This window comes from Mus caroli, unplaced genomic scaffold (assembly GCF_978045245.1).
Source record: "Mus caroli unplaced genomic scaffold, Mus_caroli_1 scaffold_2, whole genome shotgun sequence".
In the NCBI taxonomy this organism is placed as follows: domain Eukaryota; kingdom Metazoa; phylum Chordata; class Mammalia; order Rodentia; family Muridae; genus Mus; species Mus caroli.
In genome coordinates this window covers 16,302,753-16,328,367 of record NW_028227257.1, presented here as the reverse complement: position 1 = coordinate 16,328,367, position 25,615 = coordinate 16,302,753, and the positions used below count along the sequence as shown (strand labels likewise).

The following is a 25,615-nucleotide window of genomic DNA, read 5'->3' as shown; positions in this document are numbered from 1 at the left end:
GCTAAAGCTATTTTCTGTGTGATATAAAATTGGCTAGTTCCACACTTGCGGGTTTGTGTCACGTGTGCTTCTTCATTGCCATTGAATGAAGTGTACGTTTTCACCAGCATCTATTTCTTGGAATGTTGCCTGTCAGGTGACTTTCCTGTTTGAGTCTCACATCTTTTTGTCTCTCAGCATCTTGCATTTCGTTGAAGGTGACGGAGCCATTTCTACCTCGTATATATTAACAGTCTCTTCGTTGCTGCTGATATTTTCCTAGTCTGATGTCCTTTTCATTTCAGTTTTATTATGCTTCCATCCACAGAAGATATTAATGTGTGTATATTTGAGCCTGTCAATCTCTTCCTCTGTGATTGCTTCAAGGGCTGAGGAAGTCACCCCGCCCCTGCAGATCTGATAAACATTGTGTCCTCTCCTCTGATTGTTTCCCTCCAGTAGCTTTGTGTACTTAACTCTTAGCCCATCTGCAGTGCTTGAGGTTGGTGGCTTGCTGTGGTTATCTGCTTCAGTGTACCCATAACAGGACGAGCCCTGATGTCTTGCGTTTATTAAATAATTGCTCTTTATCTCTTTGTTTCCAAAAGGAAAGACAAAATAAAGTAGCCGTCCCGAGCGAGCGTGACTTTTGGCAGCCATGAGTTGGTTTTGCCACCGTCCAGTTGTGTGACCCCACAGCTTGCAGATGAGAGTCTGTTTATTTTCTCCTCTGAGGAATGTGATGTTGCCATCTTGCTCCCAGAGCTGTTGCAAAGGCCATCCCATGGCTCCGGGCGCAGAGGGAATGAATGCCCCCTATGGCCTGGTGTTTCCTCATCTCACTGGGGCTAACATTACAAATTTGTTCCTTTGTTTTAAAAATCATCATTTGGGGACTGGGAAGATGCTTCGTGGTTCAGTTGACAAAGTGCTTGCCATGCAACCCTGAGGTCCTGAGTTCAGATCCTCAGCATCCATTTAAAAAAATAGGTGTGTAGGTCTTCACCTGTATCTCTAGCACTGAAGAGGCAGAGATGGGGCCAGCGTGGGGGTGGGGGTCCCTGGGGCTTTCTGGCAACCCAGCCAAGCCATGGTGTCAGTGAGAGTCTTTGTCTCAAACACTAAGGTCGAAAGCAGTTAAGGAAGACACCCACTCCTCCCATGCACACACAAACATGATTACATGCATGTGCGCATGCATGTACATACACATACACACAATTTGTTCTTTTTAAAAATTTTTAAAGATTATTTTATTTTACATGTATGACTGTCTTGCCTGTATGAGCATATGTACATCACACGTGTGCTGGTCCCTCCAGAGGTCCTGGCATTGGTTCCACACACATGTTCTTTCAGGTGTGTCACTACCTCCTTGGCTTTGTAAGCTGCTCTGCAAAAAGTCTCACCGTCTCTCCAGAGCAGGCTCCTGTGGCTGTTCTGTGAAGACCGTGGAAGGTCTCCTTAAGGTTCTCCTCGGTAATTGTTGGTCCTGTCTCTCCCATTTCACACTGGAAACCAGCTCACTTGGAACTAATCCTCTTTCCCTAACTCACATGCACACACCAACGCACACAAGCACACCGCGTGTCTCACCCTCTACCTTTGTCTCACTCCGCCTCTCTACCTGACAGATGTACATCACTTGCATTTCTGTGGCTGGTCCTCAGCATGGTGCCTCCTTCTTTCTGAGGGTCAACATGTCCTGTGAGCCCTGTGTGCCCCTGGAGGTCATTCCCCTTAGAGTTTCACCTGGCTCATAATGTCACAGATGCTCAAGTCAAGGCTGGGGAAAAGCTTTGAGCTCTGACAGTAACTGGATCGTATCTGGATTGTTCTGGAGGCACACACAGGCTTGGGGGACCCACCAGGGTGGTGGCAGTAGCTCTTCATATGATATTGCCAGTAGCCGAGGGACATCTCCCAGCCTTATCTTTGGTTTAACCTAATGGAATGCAGAGAATTTTGAAGTGTGACCAGCCTCCACAGCTTGTGATTTCCCCTAAGCCAAGTCCTGTAGTTGTGAAGAGAGATTAGAGTAATTCCTAGGGATAGCCTGTGCTATAGAGGGCAGTTTACAGCTCTGTTTTCTGAGGGAGAAAAGGCCTATTAAGACAGTCTCCAACCCCATGGCTTCCTTGAGGCTCCAGGAGAGAGCTGAGCTCTGGGGCATAAGGTTTCAGTGGTGAAGAACAGAAGGGTAGCCCCCCAGCCTAGAAAGTTGTCTGTATGAATGGATAGTTTGTTTATGACAGGGTCTTACTATGTAGCCTCAGCTGCCCTTGAACTCAGATCCTCCTGCCTCACGCTTTCTAATGGTAGGATTGCTGCTATATGCTACCACGTCTGCTTCCACCCCCATTTTACAGGGGAGGAGTCTGAGGTTCAGAGAGCCAAGATCTTTTCTCATAGCCACACAGCAGCCAAGTGAAGAACTGGGACTTGAACCCAGGTCTGCAGGCTTTCAGAGATGCAGCTGATATCCCCTCTAGCTGGTGGCAGTCCAAAGGCAGGTAGCAACACCGCGCTTAAATATCTATGAGCGGAGTTTACAAACATGCTGTACTCTGTGGATGCTGGAGAGGGAAGTGAACCTGGAACTTTGTATTTGCTGTCTTTGGGGTTAGATGCACAAGTGGCGGGTTCAGGTGACCCAGAAAAGCCTTTCTAGGTCAAATTACAATTTCAAAGGACTTTCTCCCCCTCTCCTTTTAAAACCACCCTGCGATCCAACACTCAGTACTGCCGTTGACATCTTTCCCTTCCAACAACACCAGCCCTTTGTGGCATGATTGAGGGGCTTGTTTTGCAGCCCTGGGCAGAAAATATCTTCCAGATCATCTGCCGCTCATTGTCTCGGCTCCCCTCCCCCAACCCCGCACAGTGTCCCACCCGATACAGGGCTCTTGTGGCTTTTAGTTAATTGTCTCTGGCAAGGATCTGTTCTGGGACTTGTTCCCAACCGCACAGAAGATAGATCATTGTCAAGCACAAATATTGGCAGTTCTGGGCAGCTCAGGGCTCTAGGCTGCTAACCACAGCCGGCCTCCAGGGAACGACGGGGTAAGAGCACAGAATAGGCTTAACCTGGTCACTGGAGCACAGGCTCTGAGTTCAAATCCTACAGGGGTTCTCCCATTGTCTAGCTGTATGGTCTTGGACAAGCATGTTCACCTCCTTAGACTGTAGTTCCTTCGCTGTGGAATAGCAGCCTGGATCATAGTTACTTACCTTATGGGTTTCAGAAGATCAAATGAGTTACTGTGGGCATGTCTATGCAGCAAGTTCTATGTCATTGTTGTGCAAGTTACTTAATGTGAGCACATGAGCCGCCCAGTTCTTCTCCAAGACTGAGACATTCATCCTGCATGCTCCTGCCTCATAGTCCGGCCTCACCCTGGCGATGGCTTTGGGTGAAGGAGGAACCTTGGATCTGATGGCTGGCCTACTTTTAAACACAACATTTGGCTCCCTGCTCTGATTTGGGACATCTCCTCAAGGCCATCTTGGCTCCAGAGTCTCCTTGGGACAGGCTGTGCATGCTCCACTACACAATCCTCATACCTGGCTTCCCTGAAGCAGTTCACAGTGAACATCCACCTGTAGCTGGGCTCTAGATGTTGAGCAAACTCTGGCTTTTAGTTTAAGATCTATGCGCGAGTGTGTGTGTGTGTGTGTGTGTGTGTGTGTGTGTGTGTGTGAGAGAGAGAGAGAGAGAGAGAGAGAGAGAGAGACCTCTTGTGGGACTTGGGGGGCGTGTCTTGTCACCCTGACCTCCAGTGTCTGAATGTGTACCACTTAGGCACCTCTGCACCTCTACCTACCTGGTGATCCCTGGCACCCCTGCAAGGATGGGTCCTCATTCTTCAGCCCTCTTCAGAGGGGAAGGAGGAGAGACCTTAAGGGACTACCAAAGGGCCCAGAGAGTTTGTTTAGTCTGTCCAGACACAGATAAAGACACTGAGAAAGCAGAAGACCTTATCTGTTGCCACCTAGTGAACTGGTGTCTCCCTTTTTTCATTGGAGGAAGTCACCTGCAATAGGAGGTTGGTCCTAGTTACTTGTGACACTCTGGTCCAACAAATATCATACTTTATAAATGTCCCCAGTCTGGCCTAGGTGTGGCTCCTGGAGGGACAGTGTAGAGGTTGTCTAGGTACCAGCTGTGTAGAAAAAGATAAGAAGGGAGCTGCTGTGGAGAGTCCCAGTCCGTAGAGAGCTGGGTGCATGCTGGAGCCTGAGCCACCTTAGGGCAGAAGAGGGCGGTGGGCATATTTGTTGTAGCACGAGCCCAGGCTGGATGGCTGGGCTGGCCGGCAGATTGTCAAGTGCTTGAGTTCTACTTCAAGGTTTTTGACTCTTAGTAGACATGGTGGGGTGGTGCATGTCTGTAATCCCAGCACATGGGATGTTGAGGCAGAAGGATTGTTGTGAGTTCAAGGCCCGCATGGGCTACATCACAAGACCCTGTCTAGAAACTAAGAAACAACAAAAAGTTGGAGTCTTCCTCGGGGCTTGGCAGAAAAGGATTTGGCCGGTGTCGCATGGGGGTCTTGAGTGAGGGGGCAGGACTGGTGCTGAGGGGCATGGGTACCAGCGGCACTGTGGGGGATGGTTGAGACAGGGTTAGGGGATCCCTCTTTTCCCTTCTCCCCATCCCCAGCAAGGCTCATTGGCATTAGCCTAAGCTGGACCAGGGGGATGCTAGGGACACAGCTGGGACCAGCTGAACACACATATGTTAGGATTCTCATAGAGGATCCGGCAGAAGGCCACAAAGTCCTGAGCCCAATCTGATGGGTTCCCAGCCCTGCCCCTTGGCCAGCCTCATCTGACCACACCCTGACCTACTTCCCACCCCCGGCCCCCTGCAGCCGAAGCCAGGCCTGCAGCCCCCCTCCCCTGGCACCGTTCCCCCTCACAGCGGCCAAATGAAAATGTTTGTTGAAAACAACATGTGCATAATTAAAGCTTAATGAGCGCTTGTCTGTTTGGAATGTGCAATTAGATTTATAATCGGGGATGGGAGCGGGCTCCAAATGGCTTTAAATGGAGCTGAGAGAGAGGATAATTTTTGCCATAAATCTGCAGTAATGTACTTGATGTGCGAGTTACCAGAGGCAGCACCAGGCCACCATGCTGTACCCGTTGGGCAGCTGCAGATGACTGTAGTGCTACGGTAGGACCTGCCAGTGACTTTGGAGGAGGCTTTTCTTCGTTAGATCTGGAACAGCCACCTGCATGCCGACAGATCTGTAATTGAGTCCACTGTGGGAGATGGGACCTTCTGCTGAGTCTACTGCTCTGGCCCCAGGATGACATGGCTAGGCAAGACTCCTCCGTCCTGAAAATGTCAGCAAGGAGAGCTCTGGGGTGCAGCATGATCCTCAACCTTCTTTCCTGCTGTGTGCCCCAGAACTCAGAACATGTCACAAGGCTTCAGTAAGCATTTGGTGAATGAATGGATGGCTCTATGTCGGGTTCTTGCCTCTTACAAGTCTTTTTGTGTGAGCCTCAGTTTCCCCATATTGACACAGAGAAATGGATTTGGCCATTGCTGATGCCAAGTTTGCCCTGTCCAGAGCCCTGGGTCTGGGGCAGATGGTGGCTGGGCCAGAATCTAGATCAGCCAGGTCAAGCAGAAAAGAATCGCAGGTGGGGCTGGGTCTCAACTCTGTGGCAGAGAGTCTGGGGCAGTACGTAGGAGGTCTTGGGTTCCATCTCCCAATGCAAGGGAAGCAGAAATAAATAGATGTAAAACAAACCACATAATGTGCTTTTGAGTATCTTTGTAGCCACATACTAAGGAAGTACAAGGAGAGAGGCAGAATGAAATCTGGTGACCTGGGCCAGCTAAAGGGTTGTTCCTATATGTAATCAATATAACGTTATTGATGAAGTACTGGACATTCTTGTTATTCTTATGTCTTTGAGATCTGGTGTATATCAAATACTCAAACACCCCAGTGTGAACAAACCACATTTCTAGGAGGCTGGTGGAGAGGGCTAGGGTCCCCATCTGTGAGGTAGAGATGGGATCCACCTTCCAGAGGAGCCTGGCTCCGGTAGCACTCATCTGTGACTACTGTGGTGACTCTAGCCACCACAATACTTCTTGATGATTTCTATTGACTAGAACAATGTTACTAACTTCTGTGGGCAGTGGAAACAAGGGTCTTCCCAGGGCCCAAGGGCTGAAGGGGTTTGCAGCCCCATAGGAGGAACAACAATATGAACCAACCAGAACCCCCAGAGCTCCCAGGGACTAAACCACCAATCAGATAGCTCCAGCCTCATATGTAGCAGAGGATGGACTTGTGGGACATCAATGAGAGGAGAGGCCCTTGGTCCTGTGAAGGCTTGATGCCCCAGTATAGGGGAATGTCAGGACAGAGAAGTGGGAGTGGGTAGGTTAGTGAGCAGGGGGAGGAGGAGATGGGATGGGGGGGGTTGGAGGGGAAACCAGGAAAGGGGATAACATTTGAAATGTAAATAAAGAAAATATCTAATAAAAAATGCAAATATCTCAGGAGAGTGGAGAATTCAGTCTGCCCAGCATTTGAACCCTGGCAGCCTGGCATCTGTGTCTGGATAAACTATAATTGCACTTCTCCATGTGGTGGTGGGCCTGGATTTGCTCAAGCCTGAGGGTTCCCTTAGTTAGGCCAATTCTGATCCTCTCTCATCTGCAAACGTCTCTTTCCCCTCGCCTGTCTGCTGACTCTTCTATGTGATACCCGGCTCTCTGCAGAGCCCAGATCACAGCTGACACACTCTTGCTGCTGGCGACAGACCTCAACTCTGTCCTTGCAGACTGAGAGTTGTCACCGGCTGCAGTAGGCCTGGCAGGAGCAGAGAGCTGCTTTGAGCCTTTCTCTTCAGATCGCTGCAGGCACATCACACGGTGCCTTGCAACTGGCTGGGCTGAGAGCTGTGCAGCCTCCACTTTTGACCTGTGTCTCTGTGCAGAGCTGAGAATCAGCAGCTTTGTCACAGTTGCAGCTTTGGTACCCAGGCTTCAAAACAGGGTTAAAAGCACTGGCTGGCTCTGGGCAAGCTTCCAACTACCCCGCATCTCACTTTGGTCATCTCTATAGTGGGGCTGCTGGTGGCGGCCTTGCTATTTCTAGGGGGTTCTAATGAGATGCCCAGGCATCGCTCTGGGTCTGGAAAACTGGTCACTGGCACATGCTCACAACGATTCGGATGTCATGTTCCTGCTCTTTAACTTGTCTGTTCCTATCATCTGAGCCCTGCCTAAGTGCCTCTGTTGAGAAGCCATCCTCCCTGCTTCTCCTCCCCTGCTAACCCTGTCCTGGTCCCTGTCACGGCTATCAAAGAAAACATCACTGCTTGAGGGTGCGATGAGAGCTATGTTCAGTGCTTTACTTTGGAGTTACAAGTCAGGCTGAGGCTGGTATTGATGTTCAGGGAAGCATGGTGGAGTAGACTAAGATACTTAGAAAGAGAACCCGTGTGGGCTGGCAAAGCTGTGGCCACAAGGCTGTTGAAGTAGGCCGTTATTGGTCACTTGGCTTTCAGGGGCTGGCCAATGCAAAGCTGACCGTGGCGGTCAGGATGGGCTATGAACTGGTCTGTGGTCCTCTATTGTGGCTTAAAGCTGGGGCTAGGGAGTGTCCATTTGTCATCTGAAAGGCTGGAAAAAGACCAGACCACTTGACTGGTGGCTTCTGGAAGGCAGGGCCATGTCTGATCACTACACCCTGCCTGATATCTAGGGCACTGTTTGCACATGGTAGGCAAGCACCACCCCTCAGCATCCTCTGAACACCTGTGCTTCCCATGATTTCTGATTTCTCTTTCCCAGGAGGATCGGCAGCTCCTGGCATTTGGGGGCTGTTCTGAAGCACACAGTAGGGGTTTAGGAACTCGTTGTTAGTTCTTGATACAACAGTGGCCCTGACTGGCCTCACTTGGCACTTAAACCAGGACCAAGAATAGGGGAAGGGCAATTTGGACCTGGGGGTCAAAGAGAAGGATCTGACCATGAACTGGAGGGAAGCACTGAGCCTTTCCAGCTAAAGGAAAGGGAACCAGAATGGGTGAGACAAAAATAACTAGGGAAGATTGGGAGCGTCAGGGGCAAGCTGGATGGCCTAGGCTTTTCAGTGGCATAGGGGACAAGGTCATGAGTGAACTGTGGGGTTGGGACTGATCAAGGGATATGAGTGAGCTTATAATTACAAAGTTAGAGAGCCACTACTAAGCAACTGTCAGAAATAATTAACATTTTAAAACACTGCATTATAGATATCATCTGCTATTGGATATCTGATTACGATTGGATATCTGATAACAGACACCAGAATTGTCGTGAGGTAGGAATAGCAACTCTTTTTTGAAATCTGTGCATGTGTGTGTGCACCTTCAAACACACAAGGGGACATGTTTGCAAGGGTGCATAGACACATATGCACATGTGCACGTATGGAGTCTTCCTCCATTTGCTCTTTACTTTATCCTTTGAGGCAGGGTCTTTGAACCCAGAGCCCACTGCTTTGGCTAGTCTCACTAGCCAGCTTTCTCTGAAAATCCCCTGCCTCCACCTTCCAAACACTGGGGTTACAGGTGGACTTCCTCACCAGTTCAGAATCTGCCGAATTTGCATTGGTCCTGTGGCTCCGACCTCTGAACCTTACTCACTTGCAGGGCAAGTGCTTTATCTGCTGAGACATTTCCCCAGCCCTAGCTGCTGTTTTATAAGGGAACCGAGAGCATAAGAAGTGAGGTCCAAGGTCACCCAGCTGGTACACAGGGGAAGCGGTGCTCAGATTCCGAAATCCATACTGCCGCCAAAGCTTTCACAGCTGAGAAGAACTAAGCCCAAAGCTGATTTTACCTAAATGTGGGTTTTCTGGTGTACTCAAAAGCATGAACTTTTTAGTGCAAGATCATTGGGTGGAGCATGTTGCCAGAATGCCTTCAAGGAAACAGAAGTTAGAAAAAAATTGGAATTCAGGGGGCAGAGAAATGAAGAAGAGAGTGTTCTGGGCTGATGATAAGGTAGGGGCAAGGAGACAGACACCAGAGCACCCCCCCCCCCAGCATCCAGGGTAGTATGGTGTATGTATGTGTGTGTACATATATTATAGAAACCAAACAAGGCTTGATCTGGGGACAAAGGGACTGCCTGACAATGCCAGATCAGTGGAGAAGCTGAGCGAAGCACTTTTGTGGGTGATCAGATTGGGGAAGATCGTGTCAGAGTCCCCCAGGGATATCGAGCTGGGCCTGTGTGGAGGTGATATATGGTATGGTTAGAGAGTGCTAGAGAAAGAGTCAGTCCATGCCCATGAGGTCAGTGTGGAGGTATTTTATTTGAAATGCTCATGGACCAAATGGGAAAGTTGGGGTGACTTGGCTAAAGACGAGTGCCTGAGAGGTGGTGACATACAGCAACCGTGAGGACGTAATCTTCTTTGGGGAAAGGACAAAGGGAGGAGAAAATACCAGACACGCTTATCAACCCCCTACTAATCCACTCATGAGCTGAGCCTATTTCCTCCCAGGTACCCACCCACATCTCATGCATCCTAGACTCCCCCCACCGCCACACACACATTCGTTTATCTTATATGCCATCCTGGTCATTTTCATCTGCCTGCCTTTTCATACTCAGCTATTTTGTCATATCCACTCGTTCATCCTCTCTCTCAACTCATCCGCATACCCCAACCCCATCGACCCATCTGTCCATTCATCACACATGCAGGTGGCAACCTTGTTATCCCTTCACCTCACTAAGGAGCCACCTCATCCACAATGAATAGGTTAGTGTTGATAGTCGGCTGAGACCATGTTATAAATATGCTGGCTAGCTAGAATACACCATCAAAGTGAGTTTCAACTGTTCTTAAATTACAACTACTAGAGAGTGTAAATTACATGTGTGGCTCACACTTATGGATCATATTGTTTTCACTGGGCAGTGAAATTTATGCTATCTGTCATCCATCTATGTATCCTCCTCCATCTCGCCGCCCATTCATCTATCCACCTATCCATCCATCCATCTATCATCCACTCATCTAGCTGCCTGTCCATCATTCATTCATTACTCTGTATCAATTGATCATCAAGTGATCTGTCTATCCATACACCTATGGATCCATTCATTTGCTAGTCATTCTTTGGTTTCTTCATCTATCTATATCTATGCATGCACACACTATCCATACCTACATGCATCCATTTATACATACATACATACATACATACATAGGGACATCCATACATTCAACCTTCCATCCATCTGTCCATACATCCATCCATACCTACATGCATCCATTTATACATACATATATACATTCATACATACATATATACATATATCCATTTATACATCCATCCTTCCATATATCTATCCATCCATCCATCCATCCATCCATGCATCCATTTATACATACATACATTCATCTATCCTCCCATCAATCCGTACATACATATTCATTCATTTGTCACTGCATCTAGCCATCCACCCATCCATTAATCCACCATCTTAAATCCCTGCCTTAATCCATCATTCATTAGCTCCTATATCAGTCCGCCCATTCTTTATCAGCCCTGCCTCTGCTGATCCACCTGTCTCTCCATCATCCGTTCCCCATTCGTTTGTTCCTGCATCAATCCCTCCACTATTTTCCTCCCTTCTCTCATCGGCTCACTTCCCATGTGTCTCCATCTCATAGCACATATCTGTGAAAGATGTATATTTTTATCTATCATGAGTCAGAGGCAGTAGGTTGGAAGAGTGGGGAAGCCAAGGCTTACGTGGAAGGAACTTGCCTACGGTGGGACAGATGGAGCTGGGCTTTGTCTCTATCAGATCAGGGATCCTCATTTCTCACTTTGGCTGCTTTTTCGTTAGGTATCTTTTAAGATAAAAACAGTCCTTCGGGGAAACACAATGTGCTTAGGTTTGGGGGTGGGAGGTGGCTGTTGCAATAGAGGCCTAAGAGCTCCTATCCCTGAGGCGACCACACAGTGTGGAGCAAGTCAGCCCCTTTAGAAGCCTCTGGGAACCTATCCCTGGTGGCTGACATGAAAGGGTTATCCCTACACATTCGATATTTGAAAAAAGGAATGTGGGTTCTTTCAGATTCCAAAACTCATTTCCATGACAAAACTCTTGGGGAGAGAAGATGAAGGGCCTGGCTTTTGCAGAACAATCTTCCAGCTGTAATGAGGGCTGAAGATGGCAGTAGAGAAGGGATTATAATTAGAATATGAAATGGGGAAAATTAATCTATTCCAGGCAACGGTAAGAGGATGTTCTGACGTCTCATAGCGATTCTTTGGCTGTTGTCCCCCCCCCCACCCCCCATGTTTCTTCTGCACGTTTAAAAGCACACAGAAGGTTGTGCAGTGTGAACAATGACTCTTGGCATCTGGGAAATTGTGAGGTGTGCACAGGGTTTCCGCCCATGTGCTGTCACTGAGTGTGTGTCTTTGGGAACACGAAATGTGTGTTTGTGTTCACACGTATGTGAGTTCCAGCAAACACTTGCAGGTGCCTGGTGTTTTTCTGCATCTGGCACCCCCTCCTGTCTTGTGTGTGTGTTGAGGACTGTGTGCCAGTTTCTCACTGCATGAGAATGTACCCTGTACTGGATATGAGACCCATGGGACTGAGTTGTGCGATGTAGGTCCACACAAACCCAGGTTTGTGGCATATGTGTGTCTGTACTCTTGGCTCACTTCGGCATGTCCTGGATGGTGGTGGAGATGTGAGCATTTTCCATCTGGTCTATAAACACAGAAACATGTGAAGGAAGGTGGTCCTGCCCTCTCTTATGGAAGGGATTGTTCTGTGACCTTTCCTTCACTTATTCATTCTTTTTCCAGAAAGAGTCCTCCACAAGAAGAACAGGAAGAAGTCTCAGTCCTTTGTTTCTAGAGGCCAAGGAAGTAGAAGACAGCTCCCCCAACCCCGCCCCAAGTTCTTGAGACCCACCCCTCCCTTTCTCCCTGGATCCAAGGTCTCTGCCCAGTACAGATTTGACAGAGATGGGCAGACAGCCGATGTCCCTCTCCCTCTGCCTTAGCCCCTGTTCACAGCTGTTCATCCCAGCAAACTTCAGAACACTGTGAGATACCTAACACTCTCCAAATTGAGGCAGAGGGAAAGGGCTGAGGCTCTCAAGGAGCAGTCCACTAACCAAGTCCTTCCTTTAAGCCAAAGCAAGCTTCACTCTAAATGTGACAGCTCTTTCCTACATGTCGCTCGAGCTGATGGATGCATGAACGAGCGAATGAGTCTATTTGTGAGATTCTCTGGTGACCTCACAGGAGTTCACTGCCCTAAAACCTCTTGGCAAACCCTCCATCAGGGCTTCCTGTCCTGAGGCCACCATCTATTGCTCACTCTGGACAACTCTTCCCTCTCCCCCAAGTGTCCAACACACTTGTCAAGCACCTGCTGTGTCTAGGGCCCTGGGCCGATTGTTGATGACATGAAAGGATCTAGAAAAGCCTTGTCTCTGTTTACAGGGAGCTTGGAACATGATTGGGGAGAAACCAGGCAACGCAAACAAGATGACACCTGTGTGGTCTCTTCCCCCATTGAGTGACTGACCCTGTCCTCGTATTTCCTTGGTTTTTAATGGGAGAAAGGATGCTGACTTCATTGAACCACTGAGATCCTACATAGAAAACATGTCACTCAGAATGACTCGGGCACAGTCACTCTCTTTGTCACTTTTCCACTGTATACAAAAAAAAAAAAAAAAAAAAAAGAGGGGCTGCTAGTTATATACTAGCCAGAGTTTCATAATGGATGTCTATTGCACAGCATTTCAGGGGGCATTGTCCAGTCTGGTTTCTTGTTCCGTGTCATTATGTATTTATTAACTTCCACTACCCTGTTTAGTTGCTATTGTGGTAGAAAATGTCTCAGCTCCCTGGTGAAGCTCCTCCTCCGAGCACAGCTTGAAGTCCCAGATCTCTGGGCACATTCGGTGTGGTAGGGAATCCAATTTGAGCAGTGTACATGGCAAATGAAGGAATGAAGAGAGGGCTAGAAGGTTACAGGCTGTAGAAAAGAGAGGAGGTGGCAGCAGGGGAGGCTGGCTCTCTGAGCCCACAGAGGTAGGGCTTGCCTCCTGCAAGGTTGCTGTACACAGGTTTGAGGGAAGGGCTTGGATAGACATCTACACGGCTGAGGGAGTGTGGAGTTCCACATCATGCATCTGCATAACTGTACTCATGAAAATTAGTGCCACAGAGAAACTCACACCCCGGTGCAGTGACTAATGCAGCCATGTTGAAATATGAAGGAGAGAGAGTGCATTAGGCCACAGACTCAGCTAATTGAGGCTCCTTGCTGCCTTCTTAGTGTGGGATTCGGGGGCCTAGCAGAAGCAATTACATTCTCATATAGAGCGCTTTTCCAAGGTGTGTTTTCATCAGAAAAATGAGACACAGAACAATATACAGAGTGTTAGAATTTGGAAGGCAAAGTAAGTATAGACATGTTGCCCTCGGCAGATGTGACCCCCCACACTCTTGCCCCTGGCCCAGTGGAGGCCATCCCACTCAGAAAGCTTCGCTTCCTGGTGTCTCTTAAGGGCAGACCACAGCAATGGCTGGTTGTTGTAGACAGTGGAAAGCCATCATCCCTTGCCTCATGCTGAGACTGACCCTGTGTGCATGTGTGCAGTTCACGTCTCAGAGCCACTATGGGATGAAGCTGAAGTGGGTGTTGTCTCTTTCAGGTCTGGCCGATGTCCAGACAGGTTAACCCTCAAATGGCGCTCACTCAAAAGTGTGCACATGACTCTATCTCTGCTCCTGGGTAATGCTGTAAAAATGCCTCTCTCCAGGAAAAGGGACCACCTGGTGGCATGTGGGGAAAGCTGCTCTAAGCCGTCCTAGGACGAGGGGACCCCTGTCCTATCCTCGTTTCACAGATGAGGAGTTTCAGAAGTAGGGACACTAGCAGAAGCTCACGCATTGGTAGCTGCTTCCAGGGCCCAGGTTTCTCCCTCTGTGCCTGTTCCCCATGGCGGGCAGTTCTTCCAGAATCCAGAAGTGGCAGATTCTCCAACAAAGGATTGTGGTCCCCATTGGAGGCAGAGACAAAGCCACTTAGGCGAGGAAGGTTGTAGAGGGCTTCTCTGACGCAGGCTGTCGTTGATCCAAGGCAATGGACTTCAAGATCTTTCCCTGGCACGTGGGGGTCCAGCTCTAGCTGATTGCCTCGGTCACTTTGCATAGAAGAGTCATTTGTATACTTGCAGGGGTGGGCAGCTCAGTGCCTGTCAAGGTGGCCTGCTGTGACAGCCAACAAAGTGCCAACAGCGGAAGACACTGCCTGTCTTTGTCCTGTGTGTGATTGATGGTCCTGATCTGGGCTTTCAAGGGCCATGGAACAGGGGGCACTGGCCCTGCTGGATTGCAGCCATAGGCATCCTGGGCTCCAATCTCCTTTACGTCAGCACAGTCTCCTAACCTCTTTGGGCTACTACAGGTCCCGGTTCCCTCCAGGAACACTGTAATGAGAACTGCTTCTCTCTGTTCTAGTTTGATGGTGACAGTGCCTACGTGGGGATGAGTGACGGAAATCCAGAGCTCCTGTCAACCAGCCAGGTGAGTGCCTGTCTCCATCCCCGAAGGGTCTGAGCCTTGGGTTGGTGGAGCCAAGATGCTGCTGGTGTTGAGGTAGGAGGCCTGCAGTTGCTGGAGTCATAGGACATGGCCTGGTACAGTCAAACCAGGGCTACAGTGCTAGCTGTCTTTGGCTACTGTTGACTTACAGTGGGCACCACTGAGAACTTGATACTTTAAGTCTATTGCCCCACATTCCCTGTGCAAGGGACAGGTTTCACAACAGAGAGTTCAGGTGTCCCATGGTCTCGGCCACTGCCTTCCTCCTGCACAGCACTTGTGGGGACACCTGGAGAGAGTGTCTACATACAGGTGAGGAGATTCTAACCCTCACACAGAATCAGTTATCTGAGGCCACTGAGGAGGCAGAGGGCAAAGTTTTCCCGGAAGGTCCTCTTCAGTGATCCAGACCTCTGGGGCCATAGACGGAATCAGATTTTCCAACAGAAAAGAGAAAGCTAACATTTCACAAGTTAAACATCCTCGCAACAGACTGTGGCCAGGAAAGGGATCCTTACTGTATGTAGACTATGACAACAGAGAGAATGGCACCCTAAGGCAGGAGAGCCTGCAGGATGGCAACAACTAAAGATGCTGAATGGGACCACGGAGTTTCCCAGCTGCTGGGAACCTTGAGGAGCTGGAGGACAAGTCTGGCCCTGCTCTTGATTCTGCCTTGTGTCTTGGCAACTGGAGTTGGCTGCCTCCGGCCCCCCAGCCATTATGATTGTTTCATATCCTCTGGCTGGGGAAAGCAAGCCTATTAATGCATGGGCGTAGGCAATGTACCTTATTCTGTGACAGGTCCAAGGGGCCATAAATGAGTAGGATGTGGGCCTGTGGCCCATGGAGAACTCTGCTAATGAGGAAGATAGAGCAGTCCAAGTGGCAAGGATGCTGATCGTGGGGTGCCACACTCCACTCATTCTCTGGCCTGCCCTATGTGAGCGATATCCTGCCATCACAGAGCTGCCTTTGTGCTGCTATATCATGTGCCAGCCTGCAGGAATGGTGAGTGAGACTCCAAGGCCTGGGCGTGTCCCAGTGACAATGCTTGGTTGTCCAGATTTAGCTTGTCATCCCAAGGGCTCAGAGCTTGCTCTGAGCCTCTTTGAGTCATTCCAAGGCCACACTGGACTTGGGAGCAGGCTGAAGTCAAAACCAACCTGTCACTTCCTTAGACAGCTGTTTGTGGCTTCCAGTTCTGACCTGGGGCTAGGGTTGTCTCTCGTGGCACCAGTTGGTTTTAATTTCTGGCTCTTTTCACTGTCTACGGTCATCTGCCACACTTGTGATGACTTAGATGGTGCCTGACCTCCACACAAGACCGTGACCTCCGTGGCATGCTGATTGTGAACTCCATACCCTCCACAGAGTTGTGGGTGTGACCCAGAAAGCACTCCGGGAATACTGGTGTGATGTGTCAATGTGGCCTCTTTATTTATCCTTTGAACCTCACCTTCCCTAACAGGAGAGCAGGGTAGTTAAGGACTTCTCATGAATTCTTCTAGGTCTTTTTGCTGTCACCAGAGGGTCTGCCTAACTTAAAAGAGACATTAGGAGCTGGGTGTAGTAGATATTCACCTGAGCTCCCAGCACTTGGGAGGCTGAGGCAGGAATATAGTTAAGTTTGAGACTAGTATTGGCTACCTAGTGTATATACCTAGTACAGCAATACTCCATATAATAATAGTAATAGTAATAATAATAATAATAATAATAATAATAATAATGTATATACATAGTACAGCAATACTCCATATAATAATAATAATAATAATGTATATACATAGTACAGCAATACTCCATATAATAATAGTAATAATAATAATAATAATGTATATACCTAGTACAGCAATACTTCATATAATAATAATAATAATAATAATACTGTGAGAATAAGTCCAGCCAGTTGCATAAGCCAAATTTAATATCAGCAACTTAACAAATGTAGCCTTGAAAACTTCTCATAGTGTATTTTTTCTTTTTTACTGCAAAATAAGGACCTCACAACACAGTGGCTAAAAACTACAAGTGTGTAGATAGTTTCGGGCTGTATTAGTTGGCTCCTCCCCATATCCCTCTCCTCCCAACTCCTCCCCGAAACCCCAAGCCCCTGCCCTCCCCCATCACTGGCTAGCCTGAGGCTATAAACATGGCAGGGACAGGTTCCCAGAGTAGCAAGTCCAGAAGCTGTCCTCTACCCTCTTGAGGCCCAGACATGGAACTGGTCTGTCACCACTCCCAGCTCCTTCTGATGTCCAAAGCCAGGCACAGGACAAGTATAGATCCAAGCAATGGGAACAAGATGCCAGCTCTTGGAAAGGGGGACTGTAAAATACTGCAGCCCTTTTGCAAATGGCTGTGTGGGAATCAGAGGATCTGAAGCTTATGCTGACCTCGCTAATGAATTAACTCAGCCTCCTCAGGATGCTGGGCCTCTGGTCTGTCTTTAATGGCAAGGGATGGCCAGGAGTTTCTCTCTCTTTTCTCTGGAGCCTGTATTTGAACACACTCACGTGTGCACGCATGGACACACACACACACACACACACACACACTTTCTTTCACAGGGTGTTGTCTTATCAGCTGTAGGAATTGTACTGCCCCAGTTAATGTAGGACCCATGTGAGCATGAGAAAATGAAGGTCTCAGAAAGTAGAAGATGTTATATATCTTGTAAGTATGTTTACATCCCAGGTTCAGCCAAGCAGCAAGGTTCACTGGGCACCTTGTGATTCAGAGACCCTGGATCTGAGCCGGAAGCCATTTCTAGCAAGCACGAGCTTCTAATACGTTCCAAGCAGCAGTCTTAGGATGCCACCTGATAGCGATCAGTTCTCTCTTGGCTGAGAGCAGACCCACAGCTATAGGGATCTATATGTCCCAGAGCTATAGGGATCTGTACATCCAGGCTGTATGATCCGGGAAGAAGGCTAGAGCTCTCTCAGACCTGGACTATGTTCCTAGCTCTTCTGTGCCCAATATGGGCCAGATGTCTCTCTCTATGCAAGGGATGTTAGCTTCCTCCTAACAGGAAGAGTGACACCTGCCTCTTGGGTTCCTGGGAGAAGTAAATGAGGCAGGGATATGGGTTCTGTTGACACCGTATCAGAGTCCCTTCAACAGTCTAAGGTATCCAGGTCAGCTGCGGTGGCCGTTCACCACTGACTTATCTAGAAAATTGGCCTCTGACAAATGGGTCACTGCAGATGGCACACACACACACACCGTCCCCGCACCCATGTAACTCCCACGGAGGCTGAATCCTGGGCCAGGCTGCAATTTGCTCTTTTTCTTATCCTCTAAGCTCCTTTCTGTACGGAATCTCTCAGAGAAGTCTCATCTCAGGCTGACTTTGGGTGAATCTAAACTAAGAGCCTACGCAAAACACCAGTGTTCAGAGAAACCAGCCATGACTTATTTCTATTGTCTTATTCCCATAAATAATGTTCTGGTTACACAAGATGCACGTCTGGTCAACTCTGTATCAATGCAAACATCGCTTCCTCTGTGGGAATCCCCTAGACATCTTGGCCCAACAAATAATGTCTGTCCCTTCCAGGTACTGCAAATGCTAGTGCGTCGTGGCGCCTTTCTGACTCTGGGTAGTTTTCTGATTTTTATGGCTGTGAATAAGATTTATACAAAAGTTTTCAGGGGTTTTCCTAAAATTTTGGTGTGCACGCTCAAGTGCTCACGCATGCACGCGTATGTGTATACATACGTCTGAGAAGGGGGTGGGGCGAGAGAGAGAGAGAGAGAGAGAGAGAGAGAGAGAGAGAGAGAGAGAGAGAGAGAGAGAGAGAGAGAGGCAAATGGGTTGAGATTGATGACATGAGGTTTGCTAAAGCTCAGTAGCAGGAGTGGACACAGGGAGATGGAGGTCAGGTATGCTTTAGGCAAATGAAGGATCCAAGATTATACTACAGGCAGAAGAAATGGAGACATGCAGGTGGTCTGAGATGTGATTCTGGAAATCAAGCTATCTGATTTTGAGACTACTAGATGTAGAGAAAGAAGGGAGGAAGAGAGATGGGCAACTCCCAGAATGTAGTGTGGCTGTGCCATCTTCTGCTTTGGGTGAGGGCATGCTTGATGAGATGGGACTTGGTCATTTGGCATTTGAGAGGCCCATTTAAAAGCAGTTAGATTGTTGTCCAAGTCAGGAGCCATTATGTAAAATTGTGACTTCTGGGCTTGTGGATCAAAACCCTGGGAGGATAAATGAAACGTAAGAAAACAGAGCGCCAAATAATGATCCCCCTGTCATTTTTTTGTTTTGACATAGAATCTTTCTGTGTCCTTCCATAGAGCCTCAGAAGCCACAGGCAGAGTGCGTTGAGGACAGAAGGTTAGGGAAAGATGGTGTTGGATCCACAGCCCCTTTCCTGTCCAGAGATGATAAAATTAAAATCGGGCAGAGCAGCACAGAACTCTAGAGATAGAGGCAAGAGGATTGTATGTTCAAGGTCGTATTCAGCTGAATAGCGAGTTCAAGGTCAGCCTGGGCGACACAAAAGTGTCTTTAAAAAATTAAAGGCAGGTTTTTAATCCATTAAAGCTTTAACTGGACTGAGAAGTGAGCCAATAAGTGTACCTTTAGCACACGATCCTGTTTGGAGCAGGAAGACGCTTCTAGTGGAAGCTTTAGCAGAAAAGGGTTAAAAACTAGACCGCACACCAACTTGAAATGGCGTTTGCAATACCAGAACACCAGAGTGGAGATGCAGGTGGGAAACTGGGCACGAATACTCGAAGTTGAGGACCAACTTCCTTAGTACATAAGACTTACGAGAAATCAATTCAAACCCACAGTGGAGAAGGGAAGGAGCTCCGAGCCAACCATTTACCGAAAGAAAATACACAAAAGAAAAACTAAAGCTGCTTTTTTTTTTTCCATCTATCTGGCTGACAACAAATCCCAAGGCTTGATGACACACATTCCCTCAAAGTCCTTCAGGAAAACACATTTTATACATTGTTGTGGAGAGTGTAGACTGGTCCTCATCGCTTTTTATTGGAAGCCTCCTTCCAGTAGGGGGCAGTGTAGGATGCCCAGAATAGGGAAAAAGGCAGAAACTTGGATCTCAAGTTTTTGCCTCATTCAGTTCCCTTTGCCTATATTGTTTTCTTGCTGAGCCTCAGTTTCCCCATTAATAATCAGGAGAGGGTGTTGCATTTATCCCCTCCCCCCTACACACACAAAATGGAGTAGAGAAATGACTCGGCAGTTAAAAACCCTTGGTTGCTCTTGCTGAGGATTTCAGGTTCAAGGCCCAGCACCTACAAGGTGGCTCACAACCATCTGTAACTCCAGTTGCAGGGGATTTGATGTCCTTGCCTTCTTATGACAAGGGCACCAGGCACGCATGTGGTGTAAAGCCATACGTGACGGCAAAATATTCACACACACTAAATTAAAAATAATTGATGGTCTTTATCATTTGCTGTGAGCTTCCCAGGACTTTGGCACTGGAGTCAGAGGTCTCCTCACCACACAGCCTTCGTTAGCTAGGCACAGCTGTCCCCCATCTAACAGGTGAGGAAAACGCCTCAGTGGTTGAGGTTTTGTGAAACCAAACCACTTCCCAGTAAATGTACGGGTAGGCAGGAGGCCTTGCCACCAGGGTTGAAATCTGAGGCTGTACGCTTAGTCACTCTGGCTTCCGAGTCTGTGTACATTGCAAAGGGCAAAGATGACATGGCTCTTATTGCTTTAATTAAAACTGGGGTGAAGGCTCGAGATTCAGATTAAAATGAAATTGTGTTTCGCCCGCTGCGGTGCTGAGAAGGCAACGGCAGCGATTACGCCCGAGATTACAAACAATCAAAGAGAAAAGGGCTTTTGCAACCATTTCCTGTTGAAGCCACAAGCATCACACTTTAAAAATAATTACGACTGTGTTATTGGAACATGATTCATGAATTCTGAATAAATATGAGGGGCCTGAAAGGGAAAAAAAAAAAAAAAAAAAACGGCTTCAAGACCATAGATTTGCTTTGGATCTGATGAAATTTAATGTCATCTCCCAGCTGGAGAGTAAAATGCAGGAGGAAATAAAACCCCACCCTATGTACAGGGAGAAAATGGAGTGTGTCACGGGGAGCTGATGTGCACACACCCTTCCGAAGCACGGGCTCAGAAAAATGCACGAGTCTCCCAGGCTTCACTGAAGAAAACTGCAGAGAGCTGGTGCTTACATCTCTCCAGTCTTAATTTTGCATTCCGGTGGCTAAAAATACATTTACGTTAAAGCTCTAGATTCCTGCCTGTGTGAGATGTTTCGATAGGAGACATTAGGGGACGTGCTTAGTGGAGGAACTTGGGCTGTATTCACCTCAGCTCCCCATCATAAAGGTATCTCTCATACAATGCAGTCAGTGTTTACAACCTATAGTTTGTTTCCTTCCAACTATTATGAGCAAAATTGAATCCCAAGGAACATTCACCCTTTCAAAATGGGGTGGGAACGATGAGGGGAGGTGGAGTGGGGTGGGGGAGGGGCTGGCAGTGTGTTGGTAATGTAATTTCAAGGGTTTTCATAAAAATGGAGCACCTCCCCCCTCTCCCAGCCCATCTCAAAATGACTATGCCCTGTAGGGCCTGGCTTTATACTGGAGGAGAGTCAAAGAGCCCCTGGATTTACGTATGTGCTCATTGCAGTGTGCAAGCTTACCCTATGAACAAGAGAAACATGGCCACACATAGCGACCACCTAGAATGGCATTGGGCTCTAAGTTTCTGCAGGCTCAGGAGCCTGGAGCTAGTGTCTGTGTAGCCTCTCTCTCTCGCTCTGTGCCATGGGTGGGTGGTTTGCTCTCTCCGTGCCCTAATCTTCTATATCTGTGAGTGGGGCACCTCTGAGGAACTTTCCAGGTTATCTCTTGTCACCTGGAGATTTTCCTCCTCTACCACATGCCCAGGAATACCCAGAAGGGACAATGTCTGCCCGTACTGCTAGTGAGTCCTTCACTATTTGGTTAAGTCACACCAATTCAGAAGGGACCCGGAGATGAGGTCGTCGGTCAGTGGGTTTGAGACTATTGTCAAATCAACTGAGACTGCAGTAAGGAAATGTCGGTGAGACGGGCTCATCGGGGTGCTAACATGAAAACTGTGGGCTTTGAAAATGTAACCAGCTCTTCCAAGACTCCATAGCATCTTTAAGACATCCCTCAGAGGGATGCGGGTAAGAGTAACTAAGACGCATTGGTACCCAGAGAGCATATTCCTGTGCCTGGCACACAGGGCACAGTAGCTAGAGAGAAGTGTTAGTAAGGTTCCCATGCTGCCCCAGATGTGTCCGGATCAGGCATCAGAAAGATGAGCCAAGGGAGCGCCCTTACTCAGTGAAAATCAGATTAGGGTAGGCGTTGAAATTAGAAGGATTTTAGTGAAATTGTCTTGCTTTCAAATGTGCCAAGAAAGTCCCTAGAAAAATCACAAACCTAGTGAAGGATGCCTCCTGATCTTTTCTAGCCCATTGGAGATACAAATCCCTTCCTACCCAGCATCCTCTGCCACGTGATCACAGCTCACAAAGGCACTTACAGTGGTTCTGCCTTTCATACATTCCAAGTCTGAGGCTCTGATGGGAAGGAAGGCCCAGGAGTGAGGTTGTGCCTCAGCCAGGCCTGGCCTTACCTTCCTGTCAGTTCCTCAGGAAGGGTAGAGCCTGGTGGGCAGTGTATCCCTTGTGCTCCAGTGGCTTCTCAGTTCTGCACGTGTGACCTTGACTGGATTCATTGACATCTCTTGGTCTCACTTTCTACTTCTGTAAAATGGGAGTGTTAATATCTAGCTTGTAGAGTAGTTAAAGAGACCCACAAAGCAAAGTGAGGTAACTGTGTGCCCACAGTGAGCCCTCTCCTCAGATAAAGCTAATTTGCAATTTCGACATGAGCAGCAGTGAGGGAGGCAGGGGAGTGTTTGCTCCTCTTTTATGGATGTTTTTGCTAGGACTGTGGCATGGTGACTCATCAAAGCTTATGTTCAGGGTAAACAGAAGTTCAGCTCTGAGACCCTTTAGCCAGAATAGTGCCCCAGGCTGCAGAAATACATCTTTTTGCTTCATGGCAAAATCTATGCTTATAAACACCTATGGGCACCTAGCTTGATGTGAGGAAGTTGGCTTGTAGGACTGGGAAGTTGGGGAACTAGAGAGCTAGGGGACTAACTAGGGTGTGGGTCCTACAGAGGAGGCTAGAGCATACTGGGAAGGATGAGGGTGCTCTCCAAACTGGAAAGGATGAGGCAGGCGGTCTGAGAGGCAGTTCTACTTTGCATCTTTTCTGTAAGAAATGGACTCTGAGGAGCCTGGAAGAGGCTCAGGAGCTTTGAGACTTGACTCTGCCTTACTCTCAACCATCCACTGTGCTGAGACCAGGGTACTGGATACATCTGTGTCATGAGTGACCATTGAGTAGTTTTATCCTTACCCCCAGTAAGCAGTTATTGCAGGACACAACAGTGACATAGCCAAGAAAGGCAGCAGGGACATTTTAAAGTTTATAAATTCCTGTGTGTGTGTGCGCATACACACACACACACACACACCCCAAAAGTAGAGAAAAGTCAGAAAGTACTGTATTAACACTGGAGGACCCGGTTTGCTTAGCCAGTGCTGTGTCAGCTGGTACAACCACTTTAGAAAACCATTTCTCAGTATCAATGGCTGAAAGTGCAGCCCCATGGGCCAGCATCAGCTCCATGAGTGCATCCGTGAGGTCAGCAAAAGGCACATCAAGAATGTCCAGGGCAACGTTTCTCATAAAGGCACAAAGGGATTAAGCTTGGTGGTACATGGCTGAAATCCCAGCTACTTGGGTGACTGAGGCAGGAGGATAGAAAGCTCAAGGCCTGCCTGGGCATTTTTAAAGAGGAGGCGAAGCTGGGCTGAGAAGGACGAAGGTGTCCTTGTGAGTGGCTACCACACAGGAAGTTTTGCTTTGCGCCACGAAGTAGCTGTTGTTAAAAGGCCTCCAAGAAAATGTAACTTGAAGGTCCCATCAATCACAAAATCAGAATTAGAAAAGGGTAGAGGGATACTGCTTTGTGAGAGAACACCCATCTGGCGTGCAGGAGACCCTGGGCTCAGTCCCAGGCAATGTAAAATAAATAAATAAATAAAATTAAAGCACAAAACTGGCAACAATCCAAACTTCTATCATGGGGAGGCAGGATGAATGACTAGAGACTAGTCTGCCCTGGGCATGCTATACAGCAGTGGCAATGAGTGCTTGTAACAATATGCAGTACAGTGGTTGGCTCTCACAAACACGTTGAGCAAAAGCAGCCAGAGCCAGGTGACAGAACATCATCCTGTTGGATGCCTCTGACACAGAGCATGTGAACTTGTCCGGGGTCATGGAAAGGTGAGCCCTGGTTCTCCTTGGAGCTCTGCTTCTCAGCCTTTCTCACACTGCGACCCTTTGATGTAGATCCTCAAGCTACCACCAAATTATTTCCATTGCTACTGCACAACTGTAATTTTGCTACTGTTATGAATCATAATAGAAATATCAGTGTTTTTCAGTGGTCTCAGGTGACCCCTGTGAAAGGGTCAATCAGCGCAATCCCCAAAGAGATTGTGACCCACGGTTTGAGAACCATTGCCTTAGCTGGTATGTGATGGTTTTATATATGCTTGGCCCAGGGTGTGGCACCATTAGGAGATGTGGCTCTGTTGGAGTAGGCATATTGCTGTGGGTGTGGGCTTTAAGACCCTCATCCTAGCTTCCTGGAAGCCAGTATTCTGCTAGCAGCCTTCAGATGAAAATGTAGAACTCTCAGCTCCTCCTGCAGCATGTCTGCCTGGATGCTGCCATGTTCCTACCTTGATGATAATGGACTGAACCTCTGAACCTGTAAGCCAGCCCCAATTAAATGTTGTCCTTATAAGAGTTGCCTTGGTCATGGTGTCTGTTCACAGTCGTAAAACCCTAACTGGGACAGGATATATAAGGACAAAGGGACTTTGAGGGTCTGGAGGCAGGGGTGGCTAGGAGTCTCTCTTTTTTCCCTTGAGCTGGTTGTATGCACACACACTTTGTGAAGTTTTATCAATGGTTTGCTGGTGATTTTCTGACTTTTCTTTTGGTCTCCTGTGTGTCAATAGGAAGGAACCACATCGTCGAGACACTGTATTCTTATGGTTGTCTCTTAGATGGAGAACATTTATAGTATTTTGCTAGATCATATATTAGTAAAGACGCCAAATTAAATTTTCTTGGTTAGCAAGTGAAACATGGGGTAGCATTCTTCTTGGATTCTCCTAAGAGCCTCACTTTCAACCATTTGTCTTCTGGATGCTCCAGTGGTCCTGTCTGTGAGGATGCCAGTGGTCCTGTCTGTGAGGATGCTAGACATGGTCAGTGGTAAAGGACACTTTGCTGTGTTGTCCTGACATGGGTCTTTATTCAAGGTGTTTGCCTTTGTCGTGCTCGTGTGCGTGTGCGTGTGTGTGTGTGTGTGTGTGATGTATCACTGTGTTTGTTTATGCTTGTTTGTGTTTTGGGAGCATGTGAGCATCACAGTGCATTTGTGGAAGTCAGAAGACACCTTTCAGTTCTCATTCGTTGTCTTTTCACCTCATGAGAACCAGGCCCACTGGTTTTCCAGCTTCCAAAGTGCTGGGATGACAGATAGACACTCATGCATTTATATGGGGACTGGGGATTTGAACTCAAGTTGTCAGGCTTGTGTTGCAGGAGTTTTTCACCATGAAGCCAAGTCCACAACCTTTGTCATCTAATCTGACTTTCCACACTGGGTTACATGTCCCTGCTAATGTCTATAGAGGGGTGTCGCATACTACCTTCCTACCTTCAGGTGTCACTGAAGTCCACTTTACAATCATGGTCATCCGGAAGGAAAGAAGGCATAGATCTGAGGCAAACACAGGAAAGGTCTGTGCCATGCTTCAGTATACCTCTGTTCAGTAGCACCCCCACCTCACCGCCACGCTGACATGGTACTTCAGGGTCTTTATGAGGAGGTGTGAGAAGT

General features: G+C 48.0%; 1 protein-coding gene across 7 annotated transcripts in view; it reads left to right on the top strand.

Moving 5' to 3' along the window:
• Window positions 1-25,615, top strand: part of Tox2 (TOX high mobility group box family member 2) — a 120,697-nt gene that overhangs the window by 30,107 nt on the left and 64,975 nt on the right. For all 7 annotated transcript variants that reach the window (XM_085832531.1, XM_029474330.2, XM_029474328.2 and 4 more), the window contains exon 2: window positions 14,521-14,586. In XM_085832531.1, coding sequence (XP_085688657.1) covers window positions 14,521-14,586 — 66 coding nt within the window. The remainder of the gene's footprint in view (window positions 1-14,520; window positions 14,587-25,615) is intronic.